The 21333-nt window shown below is 43.9% G+C and overlaps 1 protein-coding gene and 1 long non-coding RNA gene across 3 annotated transcripts in view; one reads left to right on the forward strand and one right to left on the reverse strand.

The window, feature by feature from the left end:
• Positions 1-3217: 3217 nt before the first annotated feature.
• On the reverse strand, positions 3218-11313 carry IRAK1BP1 (interleukin 1 receptor associated kinase 1 binding protein 1). The gene is made up of 4 exons (XM_077306267.1): positions 10836-11313; positions 7028-7093; positions 5806-5936; positions 3218-3988 (listed from the first exon to the last, which is right to left on the reverse strand). Exons 1-4 carry the CDS (start codon positions 11157-11159, stop codon positions 3706-3708), a joined length of 804 nt encoding a protein of 267 aa, XP_077162382.1. The 5' UTR covers positions 11160-11313; the 3' UTR covers positions 3218-3705.
• A 122-nt stretch (positions 11314-11435) lies between these two features.
• The window catches only part of LOC143821851 (uncharacterized), a 43166-nt gene continuing 33268 nt past the window's right edge, over positions 11436-21333 (forward strand). For both annotated transcript variants that reach the window (XR_013225937.1, XR_013225941.1), the window contains exons 1-2: positions 11436-11586; positions 11752-11901. This is a non-coding gene — a long non-coding RNA (uncharacterized LOC143821851). The remainder of the gene's footprint in view (positions 11587-11751; positions 11902-21333) is intronic.

Here is a 21333-nt window from a genome sequence, read left to right on the forward strand (position 1 = left end):
TCTTTGTTTCAAAGGCTGAAAATGTTTAAGTTACTTCATGGTTGTCTCTGTTCTTTGTACACAGTCCCAAGATGTCACAGTGAGGGGCGGTATATAAACAGAACAAATAGATTAAAGAAACATGGCGGCAGAGGACAAAGCCTCATAAACTCACCACCTCAAGTTGCCAATACCTCTCTTTGCCAGCCTGGGCTGGACATGCAGCAGACTGAGAGACAGAATTGTGAAGTGATAGAAAGGTAGAGTTGCCAACTCTGAGTTAGGAAATTCCTGGAGATGTGGGGGCTGAAGCTTGGGGATGCCAAAATCTGGAAAATGGTGGTACCTCAGCCAGATATATTACTAAAGTCCATCTTCCAATGCCACCATTGTCTTGATCGCTGCCATCTAAATCCTGGAGACTTCTGGGCCCCATCTGGGAGTTGGCAATCCTATAGAACAGGGTGTATTCAGACTGGGAGAGTTAAATTTATAATGTTCCCCATGTAAAAACTCCCTGCCAATGTCTTTTCTGGGTGACAGCAGCACATTGGGTTAATTTGCAGCTTGGAACCTGACAGTCTGTTCCCATATGACCCTATCTGACCATTGCGGTCAACTCTGGGAGACTCCATCATCTGAGATGAGATGGGTGGCCATCTGAGAAAGGGCTGTCTTTAGCGGTGGCACCAAAATTGTAGATTCCAAAACCATTAAAAACAAAGCAGATTAAAACAAAAATCGAAGCTAAAATACACACAGCAAAACATGATTAAAAGGGGGGAGGATCACAGAGGGAGAACCAAATGAAACCAAGTCTTTATTCATCGCTTGAAGATGGCAACATAAAGGAGGGAGAATTTATGAGCGTCCCTGGGGAGAGAATTCCAGAATTTACTACTACAATGGACTAATTTCAGAAGGCAGAGACCCAAAGCAGGAGCTTGGAAGATGTCCAAGTGCTCAGGTAGTTTCATGTATATGATTGTATTATTTGTAATTATTTTTAGTAATTTTAATGGTTTGCCACCTTGATAGACCAAAATGGGCAGAATTGCAGAATAACAATGTTTTTAAGAAAACAAATCTACTTATGTACTCCTTGGAGTTAAAAAGCATCAGGACTGCTTGAATCAGGACTCATGATGCCACTTGGTTCAAAATAAGTATGCTACGATCTTCTACTAGTTCAAGCAAAAGTTCAAGATCTGCACTAGAGCCTACCTATTTATTTTAGAACTATGCTAGCTTTGACTGGCAGCACCCCCAAGCAGTCAGTCTTATTCATGTATTTATTTAACTATAATAGGGAGATAAAATGCTAAAAAATAGTAACCCCCCAATTTAAAACCCCAACAGAAGGTAAAGGTATCCCCTGTGCAAGCACCGAGTCTTGTGTGACCCTTGGGGTGACGTCCTCTAGCGTTTTCATGGCAGACTCAATATGGGGTGGTTTGCCAGTGCCTTCCCCAGTCATTACCGTTTGCCCCCCAGCAAGCTGGGTACTCATTTTACCGACCACTTGTTTGTTAATACCCTGCTCTACAGGGACATATAGAGCCTCTTGTGGCGCAGAGTGGTAAGGCAGCCGTCTGAAAGCTTTGCCCATGAGGCTGGGAGTTCAATCCCAGCAGCCGGCTCAAGGTTGACTCAGCCTTCCATCCTTCCGAGGTCATTAAAATGAGTACCCAGCTTGCTGGGGGGTAAACGATAATGACTGGGGAAGGCACTGACAAACCACCCCGTATTGAGTCTGCCATGAAAACGCTAGAGGGCGTCACCCCAAGAGTCAGACATGACTTGGTCCTTGCACAGGGGATACCTTTACCTTTACCTACAGGGACATAGAAGGATAAGTGGTCTCTCAGGTATGTAGGGCCCAGACCACAGAGCGCCTTGAAAGAAGCACCAAAACCCTGAATTTGATCTGGAACACGATTGGCAACCAATGCAGCTGTCTCAGCTCCAGCTGAATGTGGGCCCTCCAAGATGTTCCTATGAGGACCTTAGCAGCTGCATTCTGCACCAGCTGTAACCTTTAGGTCATGCTGAAGGACATGCCAGCATACAGTGGGTTACAGAAAGCCAGCCTGGGGGTGATTATCCCACAGATCACTGTAGCCAGGAGTTCTGGGAACAGATACATTACCAGTATTTTCGCTTGGCGCAGATGGAAAAACACTGATTCGGCTACTACCGTGACCTGCACCTACATTGAGAAGGAGGCATCAAAGATCGGCCCCTGAGGGCAAGATTGCACCCCAATTGCACCCCATCCAGGCAGGGGAGACACACTTCCTGATCTGACCCTTTACCACCCAGCCACACGACCTCTGTCTTGGAGGGGTTGAGTTTCAGATGACTGCTTTAGACAAAATCATTACTGCTTTCAAACATCTGGCAAATATTTCAGGGGTGGGATTAGGGAGTCAGGCTGGCCTTCCATCAGGAGAAATCTGCATATTGGTGTTATCTGCATATTGGTGACAACCCATCCCATAACTCTGGAGCACCTGTGGGTATTATGAGCATCAAAAATCATTTTTACAGGAAGCCTGCATTTGACTAGTACCCATATGACTACAGGTGACCATTCAATACACGTTACAGGTAAGTGCAACCCTGTTGTCCTCTAAAACAGGGGTAGTTAACCTGTGGTCCTCCAGATGTTCATGGACTACAATTCCCATGAGCCCCTGCCAGCAAATGCTGGCAGCTCATGGGAATTGTAGTCCATGAACATCTGGAGGACCACAGGTTGACTACCCCTGCTCTAAAATACTGAAGACATGTGAGTGCTACTCTTGGCGGTAGAAAGTTCTACCAAGCGGCCAATTTATGGTGATCCTGTAGTGTTCTTCAGAATTGGTTTGCCATTGCCTGTCTCTAAATCACCATCCTGGACTTCCTAGGTGGTTTCTTATTCCAATACTAACCAGGGCCAACTGTGCTTAGCTTTGGCGATCAGGCTAGCCTCCACCATACTCCAGGCCAGGGGTAGTCAAACTGCGGCCCTCCAGATGTCCATGGACTACAATTCCCATGAGCCCCTGCCAGTGAATGCTTTACCACCATATTCATATGAATGTTGGCAGGGGCTCATGGGAATTGTAGTCCATGGACATCTGGAGGGCCGCAGTTTGACTACCCCTGCTCTAGGCAGTCGCTAGGAAAACCATACGCCCCTCTCAGCCAAGTCAGTCTTGATCATTTTCAAAACTGGAGAGCAAGACCAGAATTGTTCTTTGACATTTTAATTAAGTATGTTTACATGTAAATACAGTGGCTATGGTACAAAGTTCCAGAGAATAGAGGGCTCTTTGTGTGAATGACAACTGCTTTATTCATTTCCAGTTCTGAGAACAATCCACAGGAGCAAAAGTAACCCTGGCTGCCATACCACAAGGCATTTTGGTAGCTAACAGCCAAACTCTCAGCAATGACGGGTAATGCACTAAAAAGGGACAGGAAACTACTGGAAGGAACAGCTGCATATCTTTAACATAACACAGAGATGGCTGAATTTATCCACCTACAATTCTGGATTGTATTATGTACACAAACCATCAACTCTTCAGTTAGCACTTCATCGCCATAGTACATAAATGCAGCACAGAAAACAACTTGGTTTCTTACTAAATTTGTTCCTTTAACGTTTTGACAGTAGAAATCACGTTCAGCTTCAGGGAAGGGAAAGAATCTTACATCAGTCTTTTAGTAATAAAATCAGTTCATGTTTAAAAGAGCTGAGTGTTTTCTCTTCTTTTCTCCCTTTATCTCAAAGACAGCAAACATCTTTGAGGAAACATTAATTATAGCACTCTGGAGTCTCTGCTGCAAACTCAGTGAGTCTGAGGGATTGGTGATGTGATTTTCTAGGTGGCCTTCCCATTCCTTCATTTCTTCTTCCCTTATTAGCAAAGGTTTTCCCAGTGACTGGCCAAAGAGGCTGCAGACCTCTTGGGCTTTTTGCTGTGCACTGCTAATCGCAGCAAGACATACCTGACGCCTGGAAAGAAACAAATAAGAGTCAGCTAATTAAATTACACAAAGACATTTATATTAATAACTGGTAGGTGTAACAAACAAGAGAGTTCAATGAGATCTGAACATGCTGGAAAAGTGGGCAAATAAGAACAAGATACAATTCAGTAAGGAGAAGTGTAGAGCTCTACATCTGGGTGACAAAAATTAGAAGCATGCATACTGGGATGGGAGATACACTTGTGGTTAGCTGTGTGTGTGAACGAGATCTTGGGCTACTTGTGGACTGTAAGCTAAATATGAGCAGAAAGTGTAATAGGATGGTAAAGAAGGCAAATGCAGTCTTGGGCTGTATCAACAGAGGCATCACATCAAAATCACAATATGTCATAGTCCCACTGTATACTCCATTGGTCAGACCCCACCTGGATTACTGTGTGCTGTTCTGGAGACCTCACTTCAAAAAAGGCGTGGACAAAATTGAGAGGCTTCAGAGGAGAGCTACAAGAATGATCCAGGGCCTGGGGACCAAGCCCTATGAGGAAAGGCTGAGGAACTTGGGAATGTTCAGCCTGGAGAAGAGGAGTTTGAGATGGGACATGATTGCTGTCTTTAAGTATCTGAAAGTACTTTCAGGGGGATATGAAGTGGTTAATGTTCTTAAACATTTATCACGCAATATGACCCTCAGCACTTCTCTCATAATGGCCAGTGATGAGCCTGGATCATATCATCTTGTTGAGGTACTTGTTGAGGTACTTGGAGATATAAGTAGGTATGGTGCTAAACTGGTTCAAATAATTCCTCACAAATCAAACTCAAACAGTTTCTGTGGGAGACCAGTTGTCATTAGTGTGAAACGTATCCTGCATGGGTGTGCGTTTGGCTAATCTGAGTCAAAAAACACCCTCCAAATATCTCACCAGTATTTTTGGGTATTAAGTCAATTACAGATCAGAGAATCTGATTAGTTACCCATTATTTCGGGATATTCAACTGTACTGATCTCTGGGGTAGCAGACAGCTCTGTGCTAGTTCAGCTATGACTGGTTCCTCCTTGGTGTTGTTCTAGATACAAGGTGATCTTCTCCCACAGAAAGTGTTGGTAAGCGGCCATAATAGCTTAGAAATTTGCTATCTTGAAGTCTAAGGATGATGAAGAGTAAGTCTTGTGGCTCAAGGCATCAATCTTCCTGCCCTCCTTATCAGATGGGGTTGAATGTGAACACAGGCTCTGATTAGTCCATATCTTCTCTGTTGTTAATGATGGGGCAGGCTGGGTAAAAAGGAAAGGACGGCCCTCTTGCTGAACCCTGTACCAACTCTGACTTTACGAGACATGACAGGGACAGAAAACTAACCAGCTAATAGTTAGAAAAAGTATTAAAGTCTATCTGGAACAGCCATCTCCTATACATGTATGACCAATATATGTGTGAGCCCAACTTGGACCTAATCAGCTATATCCTCTTGGCCTGATATTACTTGCCAAGATTGGCAAGAGCAAATAAACAACAAACAACCTTTTATTTACAGGCATTTCGACTACTACAATAAATGCTGGAATTGGCAAGAGCCAAGCATGCAGTGTCCAAAGCATCCACTCCCAGTCTTCAGGCTACAATGAATAATGTCTGTTCAGATTAGTAAAACTAGGTAGAACAAGCTCTAGCCAGCACCTGGTCAGACTTGTTCCAAACCTCCTTCCATTTATATTCTAGTTAATGTCCCACTGGCTTCTTTCCCTCAAGTTTCCTTGGTACACAACATAGCTACTGCTTTTGGTATTGACCATGAAGGACAGATCTGCAATGCACTGGGTGAAGTTAGAATATAACTTACCGAAGATTATCTATGGTCTCCACTGTATGGTAAAAGTGAGGTGGGCTGATGATGACAGAACTATCTAGCTTCTCAACAAGAAAGTTACAAACATCTTGCATTTTTTCAAAGTCACTGAATGTAATGCAGACCTGTATGTGAAGAAAAATGTGAAAGTAGCTGAAAGCAGTTCCTCAGATATAACTTGACTAAAACTGAATGCAGACTAGAAATAAATTACATTTTATAGAAAGAACTGTACAAATTGCAACATTAATGTTAGAGGGCAATCAAACAGGTGACTACCCCTACTTACAATAATTAACAGTATTAAAATACGTAGACTTGGCATTGCTTTGTTGTGCAGTGAAATTTGTTAAGTACAGGATTTGCAGAATGGCAAAGTTAGTAAAAATTTGAGCTGTTCATTGCCCGGAATATTGACATTCTCCTAGTTTAGTCTCACTAGTTGCTTTCTCCTAGAACTTTGTTATTTTAGGACAGTTTAGACACCAATCCTAATCATGTCTATTTGATGGCAAGTCTTACTGTATTCAATTACAAAACTATTTCGTAGTTGAGAACTGGAAATAAATTTTAGGAACTTAAAAGTAAGTTTTACATACAATCAAGTCTAAAATTCTAAGGGTTCTGACCCTATCCCTTAATCATCTGCTTCCCATTTCTAAGGGCATCAGCTGATGAAAATTGGCTTGTTGATAAAAAAGAGTCTTGTCCACATAGTGTTGGTATCACAACAGAAGTGTGACTCTACTGCCATGCAGTTAATAAAGGAGGGCAATCATGTTAGTAATATCACATTACAGTTTGAGGGTGGCAGTGGATTCTGGTTGTGTTGCTGTAGTTTTGATACCAGGCATACAGAGGTGCCAACTGCACAATCTTGAAGTCACACACCAGGATAACCAGGAACGCTGGACTCTTCTGTCATTTTACTTAGGTGAAAATAAAAGGATATAGAAAAGTGTCCCAAGATATTCAGCAGATAAATGAAAGGCGCTATCTTTTCACCAGTACTCTGGATTAGCTGTTTTACAGCAATTAGTCAAACAATAAGAGGGCTTATTTTTTCATTGCTGGCTTGCAATATCTGAAATTAAACCCATTCAAATATTCGAAAAATGAAAACCCACCTTGAGTGCCTTTTGTCACAGAATTTGTGCTTACCAGAATGTGGTATTAAAAATATATATATTGCCACTGCTTGTGCTTCAATATTTACCTCTGCTTCCATCTTATAAGCATTATCTAATCTACTGAAGTTCTTTGTTACAGTCATATTTTCTTCCTAGAATAAAAGATAATAATTTAAAAATATACTATTCAAGAAAATAATACTCTCTGGTGATGTTATGCATATGTACCCTGTATTGAACTGAACAATGGTTCATGGTTGAATAAACTAACTAGCAAAAGTGAGTTTTTCCCTCAGGATAAAATGCTATTCCTGTTTAATGTTAATACAAGTAACATATTCCCATGGACTTATTAAGACATTTTTATTGGCTTCATTAATATTTTTGATCATATATTATTTTGAAATACTTTAACTGTCATAAAATATCTTGAAATACTGGACTATCTATAGCAATGAAACTGAAACATATTGATATCTGAAACATATTGATCCTGCAACTGAAAGTCCTAAGGATCATACAGATTGATCAGATTGTTAATGAGCAAAAAAAGATTCATATACACAATGATTAAGGAATGCTGAAAAAGTTATTTTATGCAAGCATAGCAGGTAAAAGTGCTGCCCTCTTGTGGTTCTTGATATTACTACACCCTGGGAGCAACATTATTTGGACAAAGTGCTAATAAAAAAAAAATCCACCCGCCCAATGGAGTAACCCTTCTGGGACTCTGGAGTAACCCTGGGATTACTAGCAATCCTGGTTGAGAATGACTGGTGGAGCCAGAGGTCTTAATTCAGACTTGAGGGAAATAATTTCAACACCTCTCTGCTGCCTACCAAGTGAGAGCGTGAGATGCTAGCAATGCAGCCACTAAGAAAAGGTGTTCTCATATATATGGTTGTTGGAGTCCTTGCAAACGACCAAGATGTTTGTATAGTTGTGGCTCATCAGGACTTGTTTGTCAATCTCTAAACAGAGTTAAAGTCAGAATTAATCTGGGTGAAAAAAACACACATTTGATGGACACGGTCCAAGCTTGGGTGCCTGGGCCAAGCAGCATGACATGGGAAGAGCAATAGAAGCATTGCCTGCTTGCTGATAAGCTGGAAGGAGGCTAAACGGGCCCTGAAGCACACCTGCATAAGCTCACCTGCCCATTTATCATTCCACTGGCTGTGCCAACAAAAGCATGGCAGGAAGTCCACTCTCAAGGGGCTGCCTTTCTGAACTCTGGGCTGGGACTCTTTGAGCCTGTGCTTCTACTCACTAGGACGCTACAACCCTCTTGAAGGCCGCTTCTGTCCACCACACTAGACTCTCCATGTTGAGTCAGAAAAGTGTATTCAGGAAAATTGTGTATAGAAATGGAGCAAGCATGGAAACAAACATGAGGTGTGGACCCCCTGATCCCAATACAGTTGGTTGGGAGTCATTTTGGCACTAAGGAGAAACAGAACACTGTTGCAGTCTGGAAGCAACCAAAGACATGGAACAAACCCCCAACACTACACAAGAACACTGCCCGCAAGAGAAAAAAATTAAGGTTTTGGAAGATCTAGATAGATAATAACACAACAAACAGACAGAAGTGAAACCAGGATGCTCCTCCCCTTGCTGGCTGTCATAAAAACCTGCCTAATTAGCTCACTCCTGCCTGTAGAGCCACAGGAGGAATACTTGTCCTGGTTTCCCTTTTCTACTATGAGAGCTGACTTGTCAGTTATATCTCAGCTACATAAGCTTACTAGAAGTTCCATAAAAGAGAATTATTTTACTGAAAATAATCTGCCCAAACATGTTATCTCTTCTTTTAAAGTCTGTTTACATACTTTTAGACACTCACTACACTCTCTAGGATTAGAAGGGACACACTCTGTATAAAATGTGTAAACAAATTAGTGATGGGGCCTGGGGACCCCCTTGGTATTACAGTTCATCCCCAGACTTCATTGGTCAGTTCCCCTAGAGAAAATGGCTGCTTTGGAGGGTGGACTCTACAGCACTGTACCCCACTGAGGTCCCTGTCCTCCTCAGAAGATCAATGATCAACAGTTGTTGTAGAAAGAGCAGCAGAATATAGCAAATGGTTAATGAAAAAGATATTGAATCCTAGTATTGAACCATTACACAGTACTCAGTCCTCTTTAGGATCTTGAGCTTTCCACTGGCACAGGTCTTAAACATTTACATTTATTTACCCACATTTACCTACATTCATGTCTCTAAACCTTACAGTTTTTCAAGTGTTTATGTGGACTATAGACTCTTTTTAGGATTGTCAACTACCTGAAGGAAAAAAGATTCCAGCCCTCTTTAAAAGAGGCTTAATGGGCAGCTATTTATTTACCTCTGTGGCCTGAAAAGCTTCAGCTGCCTCTTTACACACATTAAGCATTTGTTAAAAGGCCAGAAAATTGTTCTTGAGGTCTGCTGGCTACCCTAGCCCCCCCCTCCCCGGCCAAACAGAGAAAACACATTAATCAATACACTGATGGCACTTTAATCCTAAATTACCATATATTACAAGTAAATGAGCCTCTTGTGGCGCAGAGTGGTAAGGCAGCCGCCTGAAAGCTTTGCTCATGAGGTTGGGAGTTCGATCCCAGCAGCCGGCTCAAGGTCGACTCAGCCTTCCATCCTTCCGAGGTCGGTAAAATGAGTACCCAGCTTGCTGCTGGGGGGTAAATGGTCATGACTGGGGAAGGCACTGGCAAACCACCCCGTATTGAGTCTGCCATGAAAACGCTAGAGGGCGTCACCCCAAGGGTCAGACATGACTCGGTGCTTGCACAGGGGATACCTTTACCTTTACCTTACAAGTAACTACCAATGAGTTAATTATTAATTTCAAAAATGTCAAGGCAATCCACCCTAGAATGTGCTCCATTGCAGAAGAGCAGCCCTATTTGGCTGTTGCACTGCAAGACTTTGAAGTCTTTATTCCAGCATAACACTCTATGTTAACAGCAGGATGAAGAAGAGGAGTTGGTTCTTCTATGCTGCTTTTCTCTACCAGAAGGAGTGTCAAAGCAGCTTACAATTGTCTCCCCTTCCCTCTTCCCACAGCAGACACCCTGTGAGGTGGGTGAGGCTGAGAGAGCCCTGATATCACTGCTCAGTCAGAACAGAAGAAGAAGAGTTGGTTCTTATATGCCGCTTTTCTCTACCCGAAGGAGGCTCAAAGTGGCTTACAGTCGCCTTCCCTTTCCTCTCTGCCCGGTCAGAACAGTTTCATCAGTGCTCTGGCGAGCCCAAGGTCACCCAGCTGGCTGCATGTGGGGGAGCAGGGAATCAAACCCAGCTTGCCAGATCAGAAGTCCACACTCCTAACCACTACATTGAGCTGCAGAACACGAATTCCTGGGGTTCCCATGAATCAGTAGCAACTGACATTACTTCACACACACGATTTCAAGGGCTAGATCTTGCCTCCTAATACCCGTGTGGGGACCCAGCTGGCAGGCATCTAGAACATAGCTGACAGCATTTTTTATTCCTAAAGTCCGCCTAGCATGAGATGATCTCACACCAACTGTAGGGCCCTAACAACTGACACTGGAGGCACTGTTAGGGTTGGTGAGCCAACTTCATCGGCCGCACGCGGACAGTTCTTCCTGGGCAGCCAATATACATGAGAATACAGAGGAGGGGGAACTGCAATCTAAGGATGCCTGCTTCTGGCCCAGGAGGCTCCACTGGTTCGGTTATGCCGGAACGAGACTCTCCGTCCGCAGGTGATCAGCGCAAGGGGCAGGCAAGCCTCCTGTTCTGCTCCCGGGGAGGGCAAGAAAGCCCCACTAAAGGCTGCGTCTTAAGTCCTCGCGGGCGCTGCTCGTCGTCCCTTCCCTCCCTCCCTCCCAGGGAAGGGGGGGGTCCCCCTCGCACACCCACCGCGATGCCGCCGCGCTGCCGGGCGGCCTGGGCGATGTAGTCCAGCCGCCGGGCGACGCTGCCCCGCGCGGCGCAGGCCTCCGCCTTCTTGCTTCCCAAGCGGACGGTGACCGTGGCCCGATCGGGGCCCGCGCTTAGCTCGGCGGTGCCGCTCACGTGGACCTCCCGGCCGGGCGGCTGTAAAACCCCCGCGGTCCCCTTCGCGGCCCCGCTTGCCTCGGCAGCCGGAGGCACCAGCTCCGCGAACACCCGAGCCGGAGACAGCGACGACGGCATCTTGACCAGGTGGCGGGGGGAAGGACGCGCGCCCCGGGAGGGAGTCATGGTAACCAGGGCGCGCCATCCGCCCGCCAGCCCACAGGCCGATGGGGAATGTAGTCCCGCTCGCCGTTGTGGGAAGATCACGTGAGGTGACCGGCGCGCGAACGAGCTCCCTCGCGGCAGGCGGTCGCCAGTCTTCCCGCGCCTTCTCCCCCCATCCTCGTCGTCTCGCGCGGGGGCGTGGCGGCCTTGAGGCCCGTGCCTGTCTGCAGCCCCAACGGATTTACTAGCAGCCACTCTGCGCCTGTGCCCACTTGCTCGGCTGGAAAGCCCGTGGATTCCGTGCACGCGGAGCACTGTTCATAGAGCGGGGATTCATACGGTTAACGTGGCACGCTCTTGTTCCCGAGGTGGTTTGCAAATTAGCAGAGACTACCCCAAGCAAACTGAGAATGCAGTCAAAAGGCTACCAAAGCCAGGATCGCCAGAAGTGTGTTCTCAATGCTCTTCTCCAAGTAACACGGCTTCATGAAGGGGGGGGGGGGGGGGGATAGGCTGTATGCAGCCTGCACCTCACCAATATTTTACGTGATTAAAATAGTATTGGGGGTGGGGGAGATGTAAATATGCGATTAATTAACTAGACCCTTTTCAGATTTTGACAACGCAAGAAAAGAGTGCGTGTGCCCCCCTGCAAGCTGCCAGAGCAGTTCTAGAAGTGGATTGTGGCTAGTTAGGGAGCCTGATGGCTGCAGAACCAAGAACCTCGCACGCCCAGGGGATTGCTGATCGCCACTATGGGATGGTAGGTGAATTTCCTCCAGTCCAGGCTGGATTTTTGTTGGTTTGTGTGTGGGGGAGATCACTGGGGCATGAAATTGGGGTCACTGGGTGGGCAGGTAGGTAGCTGTGAGTTCCTACATTCTGCAGGAGATTGGACTAGACCCTGGAGGTCTCTTCCAACTCTCTGATTCTGTCTGGTATATCTCTCTCTGGCCCAAGGAGCCAATGGCATGAGGGGGGGGGGGTGCATGCTTCCTTCTGAGCCACTCTCACTAGCTCTGAGGAAGGCTGATAAAGGATGGAGATGGCAAGCCAGGTTTTTATAATAATTTATATAATAGTAGGAAAGAATCCTGCATGTTCAGCAGTGAATAACAAGACTATGTAAGTGTGGTCTGAGTTAATTCTTTAATTTAAACTGTCCTTAATGTCTTGCTAAAAGGTAAAGGTATCCCCTGTGCAAGCACCGGGTCATGTCTGACCCTTGGGGTGACGCCCTCCAGCGTTTTCATGGCAGATTCAATACGGGGTGGTTTGCCAGTGCCTTCCCCAGTCATTACCGTTTACCCCCCAGCAAGCTGGGTACTCATTTTACCGACCTCGGAAGGATGGAAGGCTGAGTCAACCTTGAGACGGCTGCTGGGATTGAACTCCCAGCCTCATGGGCAAAGCTTTCAGACAGCTGCCTTACCACTCTGCGCCACAAAATGTCTTGCTAGCAAGACAGAAACATTGCTGAGTTAGGTAATAAATATATATAATTGGTGTTGTTTGGACAAAGGAAATTATGAAGCGCATGCGTGACATACTGATACTGGGGTGTGTTTTTGGATAAAGTTGGGAAAGGTTTTGCGAAATAATATGAATATGCATATGTGTAAATACTAATTGTATTTTGGATTTTTCTGTCTGATGACTCTGGCAAAAGTCTCTTATTCCACAGCTGTTTGATAAAGATATTTCCTTTTCATGTACAATCTTATTGGTTAATCAATTAATTAAAATTGGCCTGATAACAGAGTGTTTAAGCACCATGTCACAAATCTAGAAATTTGATAATGAACTCCACACTGTGGTACTTCTCTTGTCTGTTGAGGGCACGCATGACTGCACCATAGGGCTGGTAAGAGGTCACAACTGGTGTCAGATTCATTTGTTCATCCCTCTTATGCCATACTAGTCCCCCCTACCAGTTGATACTACAAGCATTTACTTAAATGCTGAACTGGCTCTGCATAGGATTCCAACTGTTTAGTTTTCTCTGCTGGTTGCTAGATGAAGTTATTTCATGTAACAGGAAGTGGGAGAGGGGGCAGTTTTTGTTTAGTGCCTTTTAAGGCAAAAGGATTTATTGTACTGCACTCTTAAAATCTTTGTAGAACAAAGTTTGTTGCCAATTTTAATTTTCACTGTCAACCAAAACTTTTCTGGGTTTCCAAAGTAGTTGTCTAAACACTTTAGTTCTCTTGGGATGCAATTTCTGCTTCCCTTTCTACTTTGGTACCTTCATCCAACAGAAGACATTGTGCACATTATTTCTTGGCTCTGCTCCTAGATAGGCTGGCTCTGGGATGGGTTGAAGTCCTTCCCTGGCAGTTTATTTGCTTCCAGTACTTGGCAACTGTACCACTTCCCAGTGTAGCTAGTTTCCACTGAAAATCAAGGCTTTTCTAGGCGTACAGTTATTAAAATTTTTAAACAGTGTTTGTTTTTCATGCTGCCATCCCAGCAATTGAGAAGCATTAGGAATGAAACCCTTTTTTGAACTAGCTGTCATGTGGGGGAGTGCAGAATCGAACCCGGCATGCCGGATTAGAAGTCCGCACTCCCAACCACTACACCAAACTGGCTCTCTAAATGAGGGAGAACCTAATCCGCAGGGAGAAATGAAGAAATAAGAATTCCTTGATCTTTCCTGACCTATATTTAGGGGTAGACTGAATTAAATCTGCTAATGTGTAGGGATGGGCCACAATGGTCTCAATAGTCAACCAACTCTCCCTGACTGAGAGATTTAACATTTTAAGAATATTAACCAAATTAGTGGCTAGATAATATTGTTTCAAAACAGAATCAAGCCTCCTCTTTCCTTCTGTGAATACATCGATGAGGATTTAAAATATGGTTTCTTATTAGCCCAAACAAAACCATCAGATGCCTTCTGCCAACCAGTTAGTATGTTGTTGTTGTTGTTAGGTGCAGTCTCGTGTCCGACCCATCGCGACCCCATGGACAATGATCCTCCAGGCCTTCCTGTCCTCTACCATTCCCCGGAGTCCATTTAAGTTTGCACCTACTGCTTCAGTGACTCCATCCAGCCACCTCATTCTCTGTCGTTCCCTTCTTCTTTTGCCTTCAATTGCTCCCAGAATCAGGCTCTTCTCCAGGGAGTCCTTCCTTCTCAGGAGGTAATCTGTTAAATAAATGGGAAGAGTTCAAAATAAAAACAAATTTTGGAAGAATAATGGTCATGGGTGACATGCGCAAAGGCGCACACACAGGCACACAGGTCTCCGCCCTTCTGCTACCGGCACGGGCAACCATCACCGCGGCAGCCAGCAATGTGGCGGCCCCACGGAAGGGGCCAAACAACCTCAAATGGGGTCAGGACCTCAAGGTTGAGAACCACTGGTGTAGTGGTTAGGAATGCAGACTTCAAATATGGCAAGCCAGGTTTGATTCCCTGCTCCCCCAAATGCAGCCAGCTTGGTGTTTGATTGGGTGATCTTGGGCTTGCCACAGCACTGATAAATCTGTTCTGATGGAGCAGTAAAATCAGGGCTCTCTCAGCCTCACCTGCCTCACAAGGTGTCTGTTGTGGGGAGAGGAAAGGGAAGGCAATTGGAAGCCGCTTTGAGACTCCTTTAGGTAGAGAAAAGCGGCATATAAGAACCAGCTCTTCCTCTTCATTCCTTTTAATTTATCATTTGAATGTATCCTAATCCCCAAAACAAACAAAAGTGGGGGGGAGGGGAATAAAGGATCTCTTTGCTGCATTCTTTTCCATTACAAATGGACAGGAGGACATAACATTCAACCAAATTTGTGCCATTGGATTATTATCAGTAGAAGAAATGGCTCTTTTCAATCTTTCAAAGCCCACATGATGCAATAATCCATTCAAATATCATGATTCAACTGAATCAAAGGCCTCCATATCTAATGAGAGGAGAAGAGCAGATTGAGTATGAATTTAACAAAATTATATCCAGTGTTCATGTAACATTTTTTACAGAAGAGTAGGAATAAGACCTGTCTGATGCATCCATGGTGCCTTTATATATCTGTGAAACAGCCTGGGGGGGGGTGGAACGTGTCTGGCTGTCTAAGTTGGAATAGGGTCAGTCCTGATTGGTCCTGCCCCTGGACCTCCCACCCTCTGTCCCTGGACTCTAGCCTCTTTGCTCTCAGATGCACCTCAGTGCCTGGAGCCAGCAACAAGTAAGGGGAGAGGGCTCTGGGCAAAGGGTCTTGGTGGAGGGCCTGCTAAGCAGGGCTTGCTAGCCTGGGCCTGCTAACGAGGGCCTCTTTGCCTGCTAGGCTGGGCCTGCTAATGAGGGCTTCCTGGCCTGCTAAGCAGGGCCTATTAATGAGGGCCTCCAGGCCTGCTGACTGCCTGCTAAGGAGCTCTGTCCTGGGCTTGCTAACGAGATGGCCAGCCTCTGCCCGCCCCACTTGATCCAGCTGCGAGCCCAAAGCCACCTTAAGCTGCCTGGCCAGGGGAGGGGACCCCTTCAAGGCCCATTCTTAGGAACGGGCTTTGGATCTAGTAACTATATATCTCGAATTTTCTTTAAATCTTCAGATATTTCTCAACCTAGAGCTGGTAACCCTAGACACAAAGAAATTTACAATTCCATTTTTAAAAAGTAGAATAAAGCTTGAAGTAACCCTCTTCTCTCCAGTGCCTGTAGTTTACACTCTTGTAAAATTGCTTTAGGATGCTTTGGGCTTATCCTGCATTGAGCAGGTGTTTGGACTATGATTCTATGATTCTGTAAAGCCCTAATGAATAAAATAGCCTTGCAGTGCTTCCTGACATTAATCACTTTCACCTTCCATTTAAATTATTCTGTATATGTTCTGGAATCCATTTATGAGTAGAAAATTATCTTTTCCTTTCTCTGACATTCTTTTTATTTTGTAGTTTAAAGCATGTATATCTCAAAAAGTCTATTAAAAGCAGATTTATCTGTTGAGGGCAAATTTAAACTCTTTGAGTTCTCGCAGCAAGTAACATAGCCAACAATCACTTGCATGCTGCAGTCAAAATGATTATGAAGTGTACAGTGCTTGTTTGATAGGGTTGTCATTTAGAATGATCGCTGAAGTGTGTATAAGGAGAAGTTACTGCAGCACGTTTCAGAAAATCAATAGTAATGTTAGTTGTCTTGTCTGCATGGAGCTTTGGGGTTAAGATGCTTAAAGGCAGCACATTACAGAAAAATTGACCTAGCATTTGGTTGCTTGGAAATAACAACAAAATAAAAATGCTAGTGGGTGCACTGAATGAAAAGAGGCTTCTGGATTTGATTGTACTGAGGAGAGAGTTCTGTTGCTCTTTGACCTTTACTTAGGTGACCCACCACCGTTGATTATAAGACTGAAAAGTTTGTTGTAAATTATCAGAAGCAATTCTTACTGAAATTTAAGTTCTAACCACACTTACTAGAAATCAAAGAGTTAATGCAGGGAGACATACCCTTGAGAATCTGTGATTCTTAGCTCAGGCTTAGAGTGAAGAACAAGGTTTGGGTCTCCACTCTTTTTTCTTTTTTAGAGTATTTTGCTCTATAACCTGATCTTCGGTGATAAGTACTCTTAATTAACTTGGTTAGAGCCAGCTTGGTGTAATGGTTAAGAGCAGTGGCTTCTAATCTGGGGATCCAGGTTTGATTCCCCTTTTTCCCCACATGCAGCCAGCTGGGTGATCTTGGGTTAGTCACAGTTATGTTAGAGCTGTTCTCACAGAGCAGTTCTATCAGAGCTCTTTCAGCTCCACTTACCTCACAGAGTGTCTGTTGTTGTGGTGAGAGGAAGGGAAGGTGATTGCAAGCCACCTTGAGACTCCTTCAGGTAGTGAAAAGCAGGGTATGAAAACTTTCTTCTAAAGGAAAAAAGATTTTGTATTAAGAAAGCTAGTAGGCCCTAGGGCAGTTGGATGCAATAGGGCAAGATCTCAGTAGCTATGGAAAATTTGATAGGTGCAGCCTATTATAGCTTCATTCTGTAGAGCTGAGAAAAGGTTCAGCTACTGAAATGCTGTATTCCATGCATTTCTTAAAAGTGTAGGATTCTTGGTTTTTCTTGTTGTATCTGATAAACTCTGCTAAAGTCTCCTAACCTGCAGGCTGATGTGCAGTGGCAAAATATTCACATTAGGTGGCAGTAAGAGATTGCAATACACCCATTTTCTTAGTGTGATACATGACAGTGAATCAGTGCAGTGTGAAGCCAAGATTACATAATTTCGGACAAAGAGGAATTGTTTAACTGCATTTGTGTATTGTTTGTCATTTTGTTTTTCAGAGGAATAAAACATTCTATACAAAGAAAGATCATAAGCATTACTTAGGTTCCCGTATGTAAAAGTCCAGATTATGTACTCACAAGGCTAAACTGAGGTCATCCATTCTAAATATACTTATTCCATGATTGAATATTTAATCTTTTATTTATTTTTAAATTATATTTATATACCACCTCCCCCTGCGGCTCAGGGTGGTTTACATGAAACATGCGGGGAACATGGAACAGTACAGCATAACTCGGTAACCACATTGAACAAATAACAGTGATAGTAGAGAGAACAGTGCTTAACAACATTAACATAGTAATAACCCCATGGTTGGTCAGTTCAGGATGATTGCTTCTATAAACAATGTAATATAATGGTCAGGAGGCTCATGGTGAACCAAACAAGTCTCTGGTTCAAATGTTATATTTGCCTTCAACTCAGTACAATTTTCTAAGCATTTATACCTTTAGTATGAGGATAATTACCTATCTTCTAGGGTTGATTTTTGAATACTCTAAAGCAAGTGTTTACATCCTTTTCATAATTGAAGGGTCAAAATTCAGAGCAAAAGGTCAACAAAGAGCAATTATAAGAAAAGCTATTTATATAACTGCAAATATACAACTTGCATTAACATTTGTTAATAATCCGTAAAGTTTCCTCAGACAGGAAATTGAGTGTTGCAAGTCTTTGATTACACGGTGGATACTGTTTACCTCTCCAATATACCTTCTGTTTAAGATTTCATTTTCTTTTTAAGCAGTATTTGACTTTAGATACACAGGTTGCAGACCCTTGCACTAAAATGCTATATGAATGTTAAATGTTATTAAAGTACTCTTTCAAATGTATGCCCAGTCTTGCAATAACAGTTTCCAAGAATGTAATTCCTGCATCTTCTTCCTTTACCAGAGGGGTAGTGTCCTCTGTCACTGATGGGGTACCAGCAGTTCTGGAGAAAAGAGTTTGGTCTCTTGACCAGAGGATTAATATATGGAGGTAGGCAGCTGTGAGAACTGCCAACTCAGGATTGAGAAGTTTCTGGAAATTGGGGGGGGGGAACACCTGGAAACATAAGGATTTGAAGAGGGAAAAGGCCTCAGCAGGGTATAATGCTAAAAAGTCCATCCTCCAAAGTGGTTATTTCTCCTAGGTGAGTGATCACTATAGTCTTGGAGGCCCTTCCCCTGCCATCTGAGGTTAGACAGCTGGAAATTCAAGAAAAGGCCCTTTCTGCTATGGCACCAAAATTCTCCAGGGAGACTCATCTGTCTTCCTCTCTTGATGCTTTTTGTCAGCAGGTGAAGAACTTTTTGTTTTGTCTGGCATATAACCCCAATAATAGCTTCCCCACCTCCTCCTAATATTATGTATCGTCAAATTTTATATGTTTATGTTCTGAATTGAACACAAAGGGAATTGTACAGGAATGTTTCATACTTGCATGGTGACAGATGGGGCAAACAGCAAATGGTGAGGTGGGAGCCTTTGATCACTGACAGAGTTTTATTTCTCCTATATGTTTTTGTGATCTACAACTGAATTCCAGGGGATTAATTGGCTTTTATGGCAAAGAATTATCATATGGCTGTATTTTAATGTGTGACTAATTTAACATAATTAATTTTTACTATATATTCCCACTGTCATGTAGGGCAGTGGTCCCCAACCATGGATCAGTCAGTACCGGGCCACGGCTCCTCCTCGTCCTCCTCCCCGGTTGCTGCCTTGGGGGCTGCCCTGCCACTCTGCCACTGGCTCACCTTTGGTGCTCTCCAGTGGCTGCCATGGCTGGGGCTCCCCCTCGACGTGGCACTGCGCAGCTGCTGCTGGCAGCACCTCCCAGCGGGCACTGGGGAAGTCAGGGGCGCCATCAGGAAAGCAAGTGGAGCAGGGGCTTAGGCAGCAGCGGTGACATCCCTCGGCAAAAACTACCCCCCGGTCCTCAGTAAAATGGTCAAGCGTTGACCGGTCCCCAGTGATAAAAAGGTTGGGGACCACTGATGTAGGGAGTTCTTAGTCTGAGGAAGAGTGCTTGCCCTCAAAAGCTTATGCCTTGATTATATCTTAAAGGTGCTACTGAACTCTGATTTTATTATACCAAGACATACTTAACCAAAAGTGATGAAAATCAATTTCTAAGTAAGGTCAAATATTACAATGCAAGGTATTGTCTGAGGGACCTAGTGTACTATCAGAGCATTGTCTGTAAAGTAACTTTCGGTCTACCCAGATTGTTAATGTTGGTCATTGATTACTGTGTAAAATAATCATTTAATTAACACAGTGTAACAAAAATGTAAAGGAGAAATGGCCAAAATCATAAATATACCCCATTTTATAAAAACACTGATTAATCCAATGTGGCATTCAAACCTCCTAGAAATTGAGTCGCTAAATGATATATATTTTTGGGATACTGTGTTACCCCATTTCAATCCAGAAGAGCAATAGTAATGTGATTTATCAAAAATTATGATAGAACTAGTCTTCAAGCCTGCTGCAGGCTACAATGTAGCGGGCACTAGCATCAGAAAGTGGATGGACAGAGGCACCCCTGGCAGGGGTGCCTCCTCTGCGGTGCTGGCACAGGCGGCTCCTCCTCGCTGCCGCAGCCAGAGTATGGCAGTGTAAAATAATTGGGCCGGATTTGAGCTCGAACACTTGCCACGGGACGGACACTCTCCATCCCCCAGCCAGTTTCTGAAATATTAAGAGGAGCCGATGGATATGGATTGGAAAGAGGACAGAAGGGAGCAACCAAAGTGATTTGGGAATAGACTACATTATCCCATTAGTCATGGATCTTTGAGTTTAGGTCAAAGATGAGAAAATGCAGAACAATATTCTACGTTTATTTCTCTAATTATTTTCCTTACCACCTCTTTACAAGTGGAGTTTCTGGGTGCTGCTATTTTGGAGGGAAGAACAGTACATAGGAAGAAGTGCAGGAAAAGTGACAACTACTTGAAGAATCACTGCCATTGGACAGCGACTGTTTTAAGAATGCTTGCAGAATTTCAGTCACATCATTAATTTGTGTCAGAATCGCAACTGCACAAAAGGCAGTAAAATTTTTGCACAGAACTTTGTTTGGATAGAAAAACATTTGTTTACAAGTGTAATTTATCATCACAGAAACAGTGCAATCTGCTTGGGTTAGATAGGTACACTTCCACCCCTGATATAAAATCAGGAAGGTGCCAAGTGACTTATTTATTTACAAGGCTTTTATTGTAGCCTTCTTGTGTACTTAAGATGCTGGAAACCACTTCAGGCTGATCTGATTGGGATAGAGCAGACCAAGCAATCAAACGGCAAAAGTATACTTTGTTTCATGGAAAATAGCAGTCTAATTGATTTCCAAGAGTTTTTCTCGTGCTGTTTCTTAACAAGGTGAAACCTGCCACTGCACAGGGTGCTGTCTGTATGGAAAATGTCAGAGAGAGACTGCAGTAAGTGGCCTCCCCAATGATTTCTTTGAGTCTTTGGACAGATGTCAATTTCCAGGGAGAAGTTCTTCCTGAAAGGTGAGAATCACAAATGAATATACTTGGGCCCCATATGTACCTCAGATGTTACTAATACCCATGGCAAGAGGATCGTTTCCATATACCTACAGATTCTACTTTGAGAACTAAGACCAGAAGTCCTATTTGAATGACGCATAAAAAGTTCTATGTTGTAGGCCCAAACTACTGTGATTAATTTCTGAAAACCACCCCACTTCCCCACATACTGGAAGCTTGAATGATATGGTGTTCTCAGGCCCATTCCGCACCAGGATCAATGTGGCAAATTGGTTTCGGAAAGAAAAAACGCAATTTTAAATAGTGGAATTCGGCATTATGCATACCTGCCTTTGTAGTGGAATCCAGTTGCGTTTCAATCGTATCCCACAGGTTTCCAGTCTCGGCAAAAATCGCTAGGAAGGAA

This window comes from Paroedura picta, chromosome 1 (assembly GCF_049243985.1).
Source record: "Paroedura picta isolate Pp20150507F chromosome 1, Ppicta_v3.0, whole genome shotgun sequence".
In the NCBI taxonomy this organism is placed as follows: Eukaryota; Metazoa; Chordata; class Lepidosauria; order Squamata; family Gekkonidae; genus Paroedura; species Paroedura picta.